The sequence below is a fragment of the Paralichthys olivaceus genome, chromosome 18 (genome assembly GCF_024713975.1).
Source record: "Paralichthys olivaceus isolate ysfri-2021 chromosome 18, ASM2471397v2, whole genome shotgun sequence".
NCBI lineage: Eukaryota > Metazoa > Chordata > Actinopteri > Pleuronectiformes > Paralichthyidae > Paralichthys > Paralichthys olivaceus.
In genome coordinates, this window is record NC_091110.1 from 17,590,340 (window position 1) to 17,604,169 (window position 13,830).

A 13,830-nucleotide genomic window follows, 5' to 3' on the forward strand; every position below is an offset into this window, starting at 1 on the left:
GAGACGATTTTCATGGAAATAAAACCCGAGGTCCAGTAGATCCCGTGATGCGTCATTAGCCGCAATCCGACCTCTTAGTTCCGCTGCTCACTTCACGGGTTGTCACATTACTTGTCACATTACCCAGACGTCACAGAGAAGACGCTCTTAGATTCGGATATGTAATTATCTGCTGCGCGGTCGATGAATAAAACAGCGTTTTGTGTAAATGTGTTCTCGTCATGTATGATTGGAGGTTTGTAAATACACGCTGACTGAGTGGGATTCTAATTTCCCCCCTCGTTTCTGAAGCCTTCCCTTAAGCTTCCCGGCAGCACGTAAACAGGAAGGCAGGGCCCTGCGTCTTCCTGGTTTGTTGCGCTGAGGGACCTGTGATATAGAACATGGAAGTAAACATGCAGAGGAACTTCAAAACTGCACCACAATATTGATTTAGGATTGTTTGAAACTAAATACATGAAGTGCACCGTCAAAATGAAAACTTGAAACTAAAAAAGTCCGGTAAAAATTTGGCTCGAGCAGCAGTTTGATGTCCTACAAGTGAGTTTTTGGTTTCTAACTTTATCAGAAAATGTTCATGTTCATCGTATGCAGCCGTGTTTAAAATTCAATTCATAAACTTTTATTGTTTGGAATTTTTAGTATCAAAAGTATCAAGTTTTTAAGTAATATTTTTCAAATATATAATTAACAGGACAAATTATGTGAACGAAATTGGCACAATTTATTAAAACATTTAGATAAAGTAGTTGTGAGTTGACCTCAATATTTAACAGTCTGGTGCAGTAAGTAAATGTTCTAACTTTTCTTTTGTGCTGTGTGTGTGGGTGAACTACATTTTGATTAAGATTGCTGAGAACCCCAGTTTAACTGAAACTTAATTAAAAACTAAATCATGAGTCTAGAAGAGAAAAAAAAAACCCTCGTCTAATGTAAGTGCAGCTAAATCTTGAAATATAACTGAAGCACAACAATTGTTACAGATAACAAGAGGGCAATGACATCAGTGAGTCCACACGAGCGTCCCACTTGTTTCTCCTTGTCTGACAGAGCCGAGGAAGCTGTTTGCATCATTCCTGATATAAGAGCAGTTTGATGTACAGTGCGTGCAGCAGCAGATAAAACATCCTGAAGGATTTATTAGTGCCATCTTCTGCCTCTGGTGGAGAGGAAATATGAAAGATGTTGTTTACAGTCACTTTCATACAGCATCTTTGAAGACCAGTAAAAGAAAAGGTTCCTCTTCTGTCTTGTGGTTGTAACAGCTTTAGTGTCCATGTTGGAGCTCGGTCTTTCGCTGTTCATTCAGTAAAATCTCTTCCTGCTCTTGTATCTTTAAAAGTTTGATATGGTGAAGTCTGACGTTAATGTCATCCAGACCTGCAGCTGGATCCAGGGGGATATTCTGGGTGCAATGAAAAGTTTTCTGGTCCGTCTGTCCGATCAGTGACGAGTCCTCGTGAAAGAGCTCCGAGGACAGACTGCTCGTCCTCACACGTTACCACTGATGTGTCAGACACGGCATCTGTCAGATTCATATTTTTTATTTTTTTTAGATACTTGATGTTTGATGGGAGCACGTTTCTGATCTGACGGCCGTGTCACTGTTCTGCATAATGTCCAATACAGACTTTTCCTCCGGAGGGGACTGGAGGACCTCAACTGAGAAGACAAGGCAGCACGAATCCAGACGGCCCATCGCAGGCAGTTGAATTATTTTTACAATCCTCTGTGCTGCTCTGGTGTGTCAGTGTCCTCTTCCTCTGATACAAGCGGGAAAAATAATTTACCATGACTGTAGTTAAGATAATCTGCAAATCTTTTCGATTAGATGCCATGATTTTTTTTTCCTGATCTTTACTTTCAAGGATCCATTAGTGATCCGGTAGATCTCTGCTCTCCCTCCGTATGAACGCCACTTGCAGAAAGTGCGGTTATGCATTAGGTAACATTCTGCGGTTATAGATCAGTCATTTTCTCAGCCATCAAAGGCCAAAGTCAACATCTCATCCCTCAAATATTATCAACATCTCAGGTGATAACTCAGATAACAGCCATAAAGCCTTGTCGTAAATAATGTTCTCTGCATGGCGCTCAGAGAATAATGTACTTTTCAGGTTGTTATCATTATGTAACCTACAGCGCGGCTGTGTTTGGATTGAACTCCCGCGCACACACACACACACACAAATGCGCTGGGTTCACACATAATGATTACGTGAACAAGCAGTGAGAGGCTGAATCAACACATGCTTGATTATCACATAAAGCTCCGGTGCCATCACTGGTAATAGACTTGTTTGTTTTTCCATAAGCTCTAAATTCTCTTTTTTTAAGCCCTGTGACCTTTGGCAGACAGATGGAGGGCAGGAAAACACAGCGCTCTCTCGTTGTATTAAGCATAATGATGTGAACAGACACTCTCCTGTACGTGTGCCTCGGCTCCCCGGTTAATCACGTCTGTGTGTGTGTGTGCGTCTGTGCGCACTTCAACAACAAATATGAAAGCACGTGGAGCAATTCCCTGTCTCTAATTTTCTGCTTTTGCATGTGCCTTCGACACTTGACACCGTCTGTGTGCTTGTGTTGCTTCGGTACGAGCTGAGCGAAATCTGAATAATGGATCCGACGGCGCGTTGGTGTCGGGTGAGATGTTGCCACCGCACAACTAACCCGGCTGTTGTGTAATCATCAGGCTCATACACATGTGCCCTGCCAGCGTGTATCACAATACATGGAACAGATGGCAGGGAGGGTGTAAAATAAACACAAATACATGCTCATTACCAGCTCGGGTTACAGGCAGCTGCTGCCGCTCGTTTTGCTTTTTGACATAGAGGTTCAATAAAATCACGACCCGATAAACTCTGTGTACAGGAGGGTTGAAAACAAAATCGCAGAGCAGAGAGCAAACACAAGTCTTTTCGGTGTGCATGTGTGTGTGTGGTGTAATCTCTCGCCTGTGTGGTACATGTGAAATCTATAGCGTTGTCAAGCACAGCTGGCAGAAAGAGGAAGAGCACGCAGCGTTTTAAATACAGTAAAAATGTATATATATGCATACATGCAAATTTGAGCACAAAGACTCCTGCAAAAAAAAAAAAAAAAAGCAAAGGCATTAGGCCTGTGGCAGCTTTACTTTCCGGCATTAAGCTCCTGATAACACTGTTGTCTTCCCGGGGAGAGCAGATCTTCACTGGACTATAGCATTAACAAGATAGGGACTAAATGTTCCACGTCCTCCGCGTTTCATAATATTTAGAGCAAAACTGTCACGTAAATGATTAACTCCTCCCTGGGCGATCCTCCCGCAGCCTCAGGGCGAAGCAATCAAGGCAGGTGACAATGTAAATGAGGACGACGCACACACACGACCGTGAAAATCAGAAACTAGTGGAAGATTTTTTTCTGCCACTATCTAAACGAGCTGAAGGTGACAGCTTCAAATAGCTTGTTCTGGTCGTGTTCGCCAACTAAAATGCTACAGGTTGAATTTTTTTGTAAAAAAGAGAACATTTCCGAATTATTCACTTCAGCACACACGCTCTGTTCGTCCTTTTCACTTGTTTTTGTCTTTTTGTATTGCACATCACGCTGTCCTTTTAGTCACATCAAAGCTTTCTGAACCAGGAAATCTTGTCAGCGTGATTCATAAAGGTCTGGCTAACTGAACCACACACCGCCAGACCCTGCGATAAACAACCACCGGAGATATGTCGATGCTGAGCCATCGAGTTTTGTCTCCTCTCCAGTCCCTCCCTGTCTGCACTGCACTCTCTGGATATTACTCTCCCTTTCACCATCCTCATTTTAAAGTCATGCCACCACCGCCGCCGCCGCTGCACAACCGCGTTAGTCAATTAGCTCAATGTCAGTGACTGTAATGGACTTGTGGACATGAGGCCCCCACGGCGTTTGGTGCTCTCTTTCACACAGGCCCGACTTCATCAAACAGTCCCATTGACTGAGCCGCCCCCATTGGCAGACACTAAAGGTCAACTTTCTGCAACAACTCCCCCGCCAACGCCCCAGAACTTCCCGGCGCTCGGAGCACAAGAGCAAAGTTGGATTAAAAGACGATTCTAATTTCTCACAGCCTCTTTTTTTTTTCATATATTTTGTTTTTGGGTGCAGACAGACAAATGGCCTCAACCATTCTTCCAAATTCTGCTTCGCTTCTCCCCCAAAAACAGCCTCTGTGATCTCCACTTTTTACGACTTGTCTGCTTCTCGATTTGTTGTCGTTTGTTTGGTGAAAAAGGGACGAAAGCTTTAGTGTCGCCACGGCAGCCACATCTGCTCCTCAAGGGCCAGCAGCTCCTCAGACCAACACAGTCCCGACAAGACATTTCCATTAGCTGTTGCATTACCGTCACCCCCCCGACCCCCCCCCCCCACTCTCTTTCTCCATGCACCCCCAGAGGCGGCTCTCTGAGGAGAGAGCATGTGGGAGTTGCCTCCCACTTCCACCTCTCGCATCCCAGCATGTACAGGCCTGCATTAGCGCACTCGGGTGGACTTGTTTCTGGATAGACATGTGACATTGGGAGGTTAGCAACCCCCCACCCCACCACCACCACCACGGTCGCACACATCTTTCTTCAAACCTCTGCCCTCCGCCCCTCACCCCTCAGTTCCTGGTTTGCCCTCTGTGGACGCATATGGGCGGGGCCATCGAGAGCTGAGGAGGCAGGTGCTAGGTTTCTGACCTTCCCCTTCACGAGATCGGGTCCAGTGACATTCGGATCAAGAGCTTGGTTACGTCGCATCTCCCTCCCCCCCTCCGCCACCAAGCTGGCTATAATGCCAAGCGTGTCGAATCGCTTTAGCGTCAAAATACAGACACTCCTCACCCATCTCTCTCTCTCTCTCCTCCAGCATCCCTGACACTGGCTCTTTCTCTCTCCCCAGCTTCTCGTCCTCCGGGGACACACAGAGTCTGATGATCTGTAGCTGCTGTTGCCCTTCAAATTCCCATCGACGGGGACGGAGGTAACTGACCGTGGTTAGAGGAGGAACAGCCAGAACCGCCGCTGACAGCAACAAGCTCCTTGTCCGTTCTTAAAAGGACACCTCGCCTCCCTCACCGCCTGCTTAACACACAGGCCGGTGCACAAACAAGAAGTGGCCGGAGATGGACGTGTTGGGATTAGACCTAACATTATGACGGATCACATTTCAGGAGAAAGACTAATGAGCTTCTACTGCCACATAATTAAAGATTGTGACCCAGTGTTCAAGTGACACTACAGATTTCTAGGGCCAAGAAAAACACCCCCGCATTCTTGCGCTGTTGTTCTTCATTGTTACCAAAGCAGCTTCGGATGTTGCAAGCGAAAACATAACAACCAAGGAAACGCGTGGTTTGGAAAGAAAAATAAGACTCGATAAATAAATCACAAAAATTGGCTTCTTCCGTTGGTCTGTGTTTGTCCAAATATCTGGCCCTGCTGCTGTTGGCCGATCCAGATGTTTGATGCAGACGTGTCGGACTCTTCATCATCGTGCGGTGACGACAGGAAAAACAAAACAGGCACCGTACTTTGAAAAAAAAAACGATGTTTGTCAAACATCTTAACGCTGCGCTCTGTTCATCACATGTGGTCATTTTTAAACAGTTTCTCTTGGTGCAATGTATGTTAATAATTTATCTCAGTGCATTTTTAAGCACAGGAAGAAACACATTTCCCAGTGTTTATTTGTGCGGCAGCGCGTCATGAGCCAGCCGAACTGTTCCTCTGCCAGCGTGACACACATGCGATTCTTTCCTATCCCCATCCTCCCATGTTTATCTGCGGCTGGAGGAGCCAAGTGTCCCTCAGCACTTACTCAGCCTTGTTGATACAGAGATGAGACCCCGGGATCAGGCTTCGGGAGAACTGAAGTGACACTGCAGCCTCCGACTCTCTCTCTCTCTCTCTCTCTCTCTCTCTCTCTCTGGTTCGATCAGCTGACCATAACAGACCCAGAGTGTGTGTGTGTGTGTGTGTGTGTGTGTGTGTGTGTGTGTGTGTGTGGGGGGGGGGTATCTGGGTTAAGACGTACATGTTCATTCATATTCATGCCGTTCGTTAATTTGCCCATATATTCCAGAGGAACCCAACGTGCTTTCGTCGTGATTAACATACTGTTCTATGTTAGGAAACATGGGGCCCGAAGAATGAGAACTTGCTTATTCATGTTTAATTAATGCTAATGAAAAATGCACGCTTTCTCTTTTTTTTTTTTTTTTTCTAGATGCGGAGCCCGTACTGTAAAACCTCACTCGTGGGGTCAGGATCAACTCCGAGGAGAGCGGGAATCTGTGGCAGAATGAAATTTCATCTCATCTGTGAAAACTGCCTCTGAGAGAATATATTATCTACGAGCTAAATATAACTAACGACAAGATAGAACATGCATTTAAAAAAAATAAAAGAACGAGTTTTCTGTTTTGAAATAACAAAGAGACCTTTCTGATTTTAAAAGAACAATGGATCCATTTGTATTCTGCTCAAAATATTTATTAGCCATTCAAATATGCCGTACTCCAGATAATTTAAATTTAAATGCTTTTTCTTTTGTGCTGCCATGATCCAAATTTAAATTCATAATGACTCTGAGGATTTCAGCTCGGTTTAAAAATTCAACTTCAACTCTCAGCTCTCAACTCTACCACCCTTAATTACACTGCGGAGATGACAATGACTGCATGATGGTGGGGACACGACCACGTCTCGCACTGTCCCATGTCCCTGGCTGCCAGCCCGCCTCGCTGTGTGCCGGGTCTGAGCTACAACAATGAGATAGTATTTCACTCTGATGGTGCTGCCGTGGGATTATAGGCTCAGAGAGTTATCAAAGGCTTAGTTGCTCTGATTTCTAGTGACCTGTCGTGGACGGCTGCCATCACTCCGTGCAGCACAGAGACCTCCACCTCTGCATTTGCATCCAAGCAGCGGCTGTGGTGGCAGCGGGCCACCGCAGGGCCACGTCGTTTGGTGGATTTCCATTTTCAGACGCGACGGACATGTATTGTGAGTATTCTGTGAATCCCCTTTAGATAAGAGGGACTATAGCAGCAATATGAACGGAATATGATACTAGGGTGTTCGGAGAGAAAATTGGTTTAGTAGTTTTTGCAAATTAACAAACAAACCAGACGAAAACATAACCTCCACAATGGAGGTAAAAATAAAGTAGTTGTTCTTAACTAACGTCAGTTAGAGGCTGTGCTGCACATAGCGACTGAAGATTTGGACTTTGTGACACGTTTAATTTTAGATGTTGTGTTTATGGTTTTTCCACTTGTCACAAGACACCAAAAAAATAATAACGCAGGTTTATTTTTGACCTTTTATTATACAACACTAATAAAACTTGTGGTTTTGTTATGAAACGCTGCTGCAATAAATTAACTAGAAATAAAATAAATTGCTTAAAAATGTAAACTGACCTTTTTAAGTTTTCAATTTGATCCGTTTACATTTCATGAGAATTTGTCTCAGTTTAAAAATTTGACCAGAACCATATTTTTCTTCTTTTTTTTTTTTAATTATCATCTGACGTCAAGAGACAACAGATGTGATGTGTTTTAAAGCACTGCAGCAAATCTGTTTTCAATTAAATGGCACATTTTCAACAATAAGCCTCTGTGATTGTTCCTGCGTTGATGGATGTGGGACCTGGGACATGGGCTGAAATCTCCTCTTGCTAATATAACTTTATTAGATTGTACAGAATTTCTGCTTCTCATCCCTTTTTCATTTTTATAACCAAAGTATAAAAATGAGATGAACAGCTCAGTGGTGTGGTTCTGAGGAGCCGCGGCCAAACTATCTCACGGTATCTGATAAGTTTAATATAAATTCCAAATTCAAAAGCCAATTAACTGAAGAGTTTGGCAGATCCTATCCCAGTTTTGACAAAATCCAGTCCTCTGGCCTCGAGTAAACCCCGGACCATTAAAAACACAGATATTAGCTGCTGCTTGAGATGAGACATCATAGTTAAAATGTGTGTATGTGTGTTTGAAATGATGAATGGGGCCCTGGCCCCATAATCCGCGACTTGGCGTCCTTCGGCCCCTCTGGTTTCTGACCTAGGAAGCAGCCAGGGACAGTGCTGACTCTGGCCAGCCAATTAGAGTGCAGGGGGTGCGGGGAGCACGGAGCACGCTGGGGCTAACGAGCTCCCTCTCCGTGACCCTCCTCACCTCTGCAGGACCCCACGATGGGAAATATGAGGAGCCGGGAGCCACTTCAACTTGCCAAAACCTCCCCAACCTCTCTCTTTAGCCTTGTTTGCTCCCCCCCCCACCCCAACCTCTCGTCTCAGACCCCGCTGTGCGACCACAAGGTCTACAAACACATGCTGCTTCCCTGCAGAACCCAGCCACATGACATTTTACTGCCATGCTGCAGCAAAAAGTCGCTTCATGGAAAAACAATGAGCGTGTATTCACACACACATCCCAGGCACAGAGATGAAAAGCTTGCGTTTCAATGCAGTTTACTCTGGCCTGAGTTTAGGTGGAGGGGCAATTGAGCCTCTATCCAAGTCCTCTGAATAGTAAATGAGCTCCAAATTAATTGGCAGGATTTGTGAGGCAATGAGATAATTCTGAGGCCGCGTAATGAAGTGGGACTGCCATGAACACTAATGTGGCTTGGCTTTCAGCGTAATTGCTACTTACTTAAACAAAACACCACCAATAAAGATATGCAAACAATACACCTGGTGTGTAAATGGAAGCAGGTAACACAGAGGACGGAGCGGTGATATCATGTTAGTTTTATAACCGGTGCGTCAGTGAGCCTCATCCAAAGCTAATGAAATAAAAGAGAAGGGGAACCAGTCACAATCATCTACATCCAGCAACCCCACCCCCTTTTCTCTCCAGGCAGAATTGGTCCTGTCATTTGGACCCTCCAAACACGGACCATATGTGAGTTCAGCACTGGCAATCAGACTGCATTGTGGAGCAGGCGGCTGAGTTCATCAGGAAAAAATTAGCCCGCCGCTCTGCAGGCCTCGCTCCCATTGGCCAGTCACGCGGTCCGCTCCGTTTGAGGGCACCCCAGACATTCCTGCGGATAATCTTTTCCATTCCTCTGCTCAGCTCGGTGAGGACAGACCAAATCACAGCACAAGGCCTGCATTGTGAGGGCCTTTTCAAAAAGCCCTGTTTTCAATGCCGTCCTCTCTCTTACGCTTTCCCTCTCTCTCACCTCATACACCACAATCCCCCCCCCCTGCCCCCCCAAAAAAGGAGGAAAACGTTTTCCCATCATGCCTCCCTTTTTCTGATATAAAAACGCGAAAATGATTTGGCGCTTTTTTGAAATAATCCTGCGGAAAAGTGAGGTCCCGAAACACCGTGTTTCTCACGGTCCCATTCCAGTAAAAGTTTGTTTTTGAAAAGCCCAAACAATGTAAAACCACTGAAACCGGAGCCCGGCCACATCAGTCCGCAGCCCGGAGTTCAGCAGATCACTGCTGAATACGTCTCCCCGGGCGAGGCTCACAAGCCTTCCCAGAAAACCTCCTGCTTGGTCACCGCTACACGCCTCGCGCCTCCCACAGCAGCTTGTCATTGTGGCCGTAGTCGGGCAGCTGGAACGCCAAGATTGGAGGACAATCACACAATCTGGGGACACTGGTGGATTTATAGTAACACGTTCCATAATTAGACCCATGATTATTACAGGGTCTATAAAGTTTAAAAAACTGCAGCCTGTCCACCCTCTGCTGCTAACGGTTCACTTTCTACAGCTCACTCTGCTCTCGGCTGCTCAGGGAGCTCTGCTGAATTTGTTTAATATCTCCGCTCGTGTAGAAGCAACAAGAAAAGATAGTGAAATCGAACTTTTCAACACTTTCCACACTCCACTACATTTGCCCCTGAGTCTGAGGTAGACAACATAATCTCGAGCGAGTCATATCCTCGTGTGCTACAGCCACAACACATAGGAGGAAAAACTTTACTCTTCTGACTTTACGTTAAATCCAGATGCTCCTAATTGTTCTGGGAACATGCCCACCTTTCCTGCCGGGTGTAACTGTGAAAAAAATGCTGCAATCAATCAAGAAACGTCTTAAAAATACAAAGATGGGGGTGAGGTTGGTGGAAAAACCGTGCACTTCTCTGATCATGCTGAAACTTGTCCATGAAAAAGTATTTGCCTGTGAAAGAGGGTCTAACATTGTCTCCACTTCAACAATGCAGAATAAATGTTATTGAGATTAAAACTTATTTTTAAACTTTATATTTGCCTTTAGGATGACTGAATACACTTTAACGAGAGTAAAACAAATATAAAGTATGAGTTGTTGTTTCACCAGTTATGTCAGACTGCCGGGGCTGATGGGAAATATGGCCCTGCAGCATTTTCAGGCTCAGTGTCCTGCTTTGAACTTGTCACTTTGCACAGGGTGTTCTATGTATCATCCAGTCTATGCAAACAAAAACTGCATGGACTGTACAGTATGAAATAGAACAGTTGCTACTACTCCTCTGTTATACATTCACATTTCAGTTCCTTCTGTTTCTGTTTCTGACCCTGAAAAATAATCAAATAAAAGTGCACAGTGACGGGTTTGATCAGTGTAATCGTACTGGATTGTATCATTGTCTGATAAAATGGAATTATTTTAAAATGTGGAAAGACCTCCAGGCCAAAACCTGGCATTGCCAGAACAATTAATATCCACGACTGGGTCTGGAACCTCTCACTTCACTCTCGAATTTACAAGGGACATGTTGCAGATCAAAATGCAGTCGATGCAGTAAGATAAACCTACATTCATTCACAGTAATGAAATGCTGGATGCTTAATTTCTTTCAAAGAAGAAATAAAACTGTCGCAATAGCAGATTGAGTAGATCCCTTTAAAATCAGCTAATTAGATTAATCAGACTGTATAATTGTCGACATTATCTTAGTTAGTAGGAGTCTGGATTTCTTTGTTTGCTCCGTTAGCGTTAAGCACATCTCGTATTTACAAGCCTTTCATTGAACGTTTAACCTGTTTCTCCTTGTTTGGAAACAAGATTACAAAACCTCATGACCACTGAGAGACCGACTTAACTGAAAATTTAAAAAGACATTTACTTATAGATTGTTAAATCCACTGAACAACTCCCACTAATGCAGCTCGCAGCACTTAAAGCAAAGTAGAAATTACTTTCAATCGAGGAGAGTAAAAGCATTACGTTCCTTAAGAGATCATCTTTTTAGAATCACCTGAAAATGTCAGAATAGATCTACGTACTTCTGTAACTTTCTTGTTCTGAGAAGAACTTAGGACGCAAATTCAAAAGTATCTGACTCTGACTTGAAACAGCTGCTCTGGTGGAGCTGTTTGTGTGTTTATTTGACTTTCTCTTGCCGTCATGCTCTGCTCAGTCGGCGGCCGCCTTCAGCTGCGCCGCGGGAGGAGCGAGCCGTTGGGCGCCGAGTGATAAATGTATCGCTGTTAAACGTCATTGCTCCGCGCGGGTCGGTCCCCTACTCATTAGCCACATACCAGACGGTTCAGTCGAGAACATGCTCTGAAGTCAGAACCTGCTCGTCTGTGGTGGGGGCGTGGGGGTGGGGCGTGAAGGTGCAGAGGTATTTGGAGGAAGGGGCGGATCTCGGAGCGCCTCTGTTAACTTGTCGATCACCGCGGCTCCACATGCGAAGACACCATTAATCATAAAGTAGCGGCTGAACGCGGCCCCCGAGCCGCACCTCTGACCGGAGGCGATGGTGTGTGTGCGAAACAAACAAGCAGCACTTTGTTTAAAAGGAAAAAAAAAAACTGTTAAAGCTTATTATGATAACACTTCATTTTAATTACACCAAATCAAACCACATCTATACATCTACGAGTCTTGAAAGCAGATTAAATTAAATTATATGAGATCGTGTTTTAGATGTTGAAAGTCTCTTCTGTGCATTCACCCACTATCTTGTTACGAATATACAGTAAAAACTAAATATGGATGGGAGTTGAGACCAGGATCCGACCGAGGACTGATTCCAAATTGTCCGAATAATTTTTTGGACAGTTGTGCATTGCAAAACCATGATGTCAGACCTGCTGCTGGAAGACTTGCAACAAGAGGGAGTTACGGCAGAGAGGGAGGAACGGTCCAAAGAGAAGCAATATGCTAAGAGGTATTTCTTCACAAATGGGTTTATAACAGAGGAATGCCAAGTGTTTGACTCTTTACACACCAACACGTTTGTTACCGAGGGTGATGAACTGAGTTACTCTTCATCTCAGTTGTGTGCGCTGCCATCCAGCTAGCATCTACCGCAAGTGAGGCCTTTATGGTGCTTCTGTAAATTACAGCAACACAACTAACCGGGGCTACACAATCCCCCCCGTCTGCACGCACATCGCACCACCCAACACCAACCTGAGAGATTCACTGTACAATGTTATCTTAGATATTACTGGTGGTCTTGGTGTCAGTAATATCTCCAGTCCCTTTCTCACCTGGTAGTTCACTGAGGATAAATTCCAACATTTAACAAAAGAAATAATGAGGTGTGAGGCGCACGAGTACATACAGTAAGAGTTACCTGAGGACGGCCGGCGCTGGTGCAGGGGACACATGCCACTGAAGCAGGAACAAGCCTCGCCTGAGCGACCTCGCTGCATGGGAGGGGCCAGTGAGCACTGGGGCTTCAGGAACCCTGCAGAGACACAGATGGAAAAAATTAAACAGACTGAAAACATGATAAATTAGAAATAAAATAGAAGCAGATAACCAGGACGACAACATCAGTTTGATGGGCTGGTAACAGCTGAAACTGGAAGCTTCTGCCACCATCGGACCGACCGCTCACATTTAAAGCTCTGTGGCCACCGGGCCCTTTCCCCAACCTCCTCACCGGTGGCCCCACACCACCTCACCGCTCATGTACCCAGGGTGACAGCTGTGGACACTGGACACAACAAAGCCGGGGTGAGGAAGACAAAAAGCTGCTGGGCACGGGACGGAGGTTAGCGGCTCTGTGCTTGCAAAATGCCAGATCGGGCCCAAGGGCCTGGAGGGTCTGGACGAGGCCGTCTCACTGTCTGTCTCTGGGGTCAAAGAGGTCATTTTCAATAGGGAAGTCATTATCCGGCACAATGAAGCAACTGAGTGGGCTGCACCCCCTCCGGACCAGCGCTCACAAGCCGCTGACATCATTCAGAAAAAGAAGAGTAACAACTAAATCAAGATTGACAAAAATAGACGCAATTTTGGGAGACATTTCTTGAATTACAGCGAGTGGATACATCTGCGGAGAATGTTAAAAGCAAGCAGATACAGAAGGAAGTTGAAACCAAATGCACCATTTATCAATCATTAAATTGGAAAAACGTGCCAAACTCTACAACCACAAACCCTAAGCAGACCTTAAGTGGCAGTGTGGCATTTGATTCCGTGATTGACACCGTAGCCTCCAGCCAGAGTGGAAACTTCTGTGTGAGCGCTGTGCTTCCCTCCGTCAGTGGAGGATTCACTAGCGTCTTTATTGACTTGGTAGCTCATGCGGATCTCATTGGCATCGGCAGATCTCCGCAAATCCAAACTTTATTCATTCCTCACGAGGACCTTTAGATTTCCAGCAAATATCAAGAGCAGGTCCCCCACACCCCCCCTCACCCCCCCGTCGCTGTGTTCTCAGCCCAATAAAACGCCTTTATTTCCACCATGAAAAACATGTCACTCTGGATGAGCTCAGCGAGTGACATTTAAAACAGGCAAAGGGATACTGAATTAGTTCCCCGTGATAAGCTGTCTGGGATGCTGATACTCTTTGCTTATAAGTATGTGCCGTGTGTATGTGTGCATGTGCAGCCGTATGGA

General features: G+C 45.2%; 1 protein-coding gene across 6 annotated transcripts in view; it reads right to left on the bottom strand.

Moving 5' to 3' along the window:
* Positions 1 to 13,830, bottom strand: part of rxraa (retinoid X receptor, alpha a) — a 172,749-nt gene that overhangs the window by 55,993 nt on the left and 102,926 nt on the right. For 3 of the 6 annotated variants that reach the window (XM_069513415.1, XM_069513412.1, XM_069513416.1), the window contains one exon: positions 12,554 to 12,667. In XM_069513415.1, coding sequence (XP_069369516.1) covers positions 12,554 to 12,667 — 114 coding nt within the window. Of the gene's footprint in view, positions 1 to 12,541; positions 12,668 to 13,830 lie in introns of all 6 variants that reach the window. The other 3 variants (XM_069513413.1, XM_069513411.1, XM_069513414.1) reach the window with 1 other exon arrangement.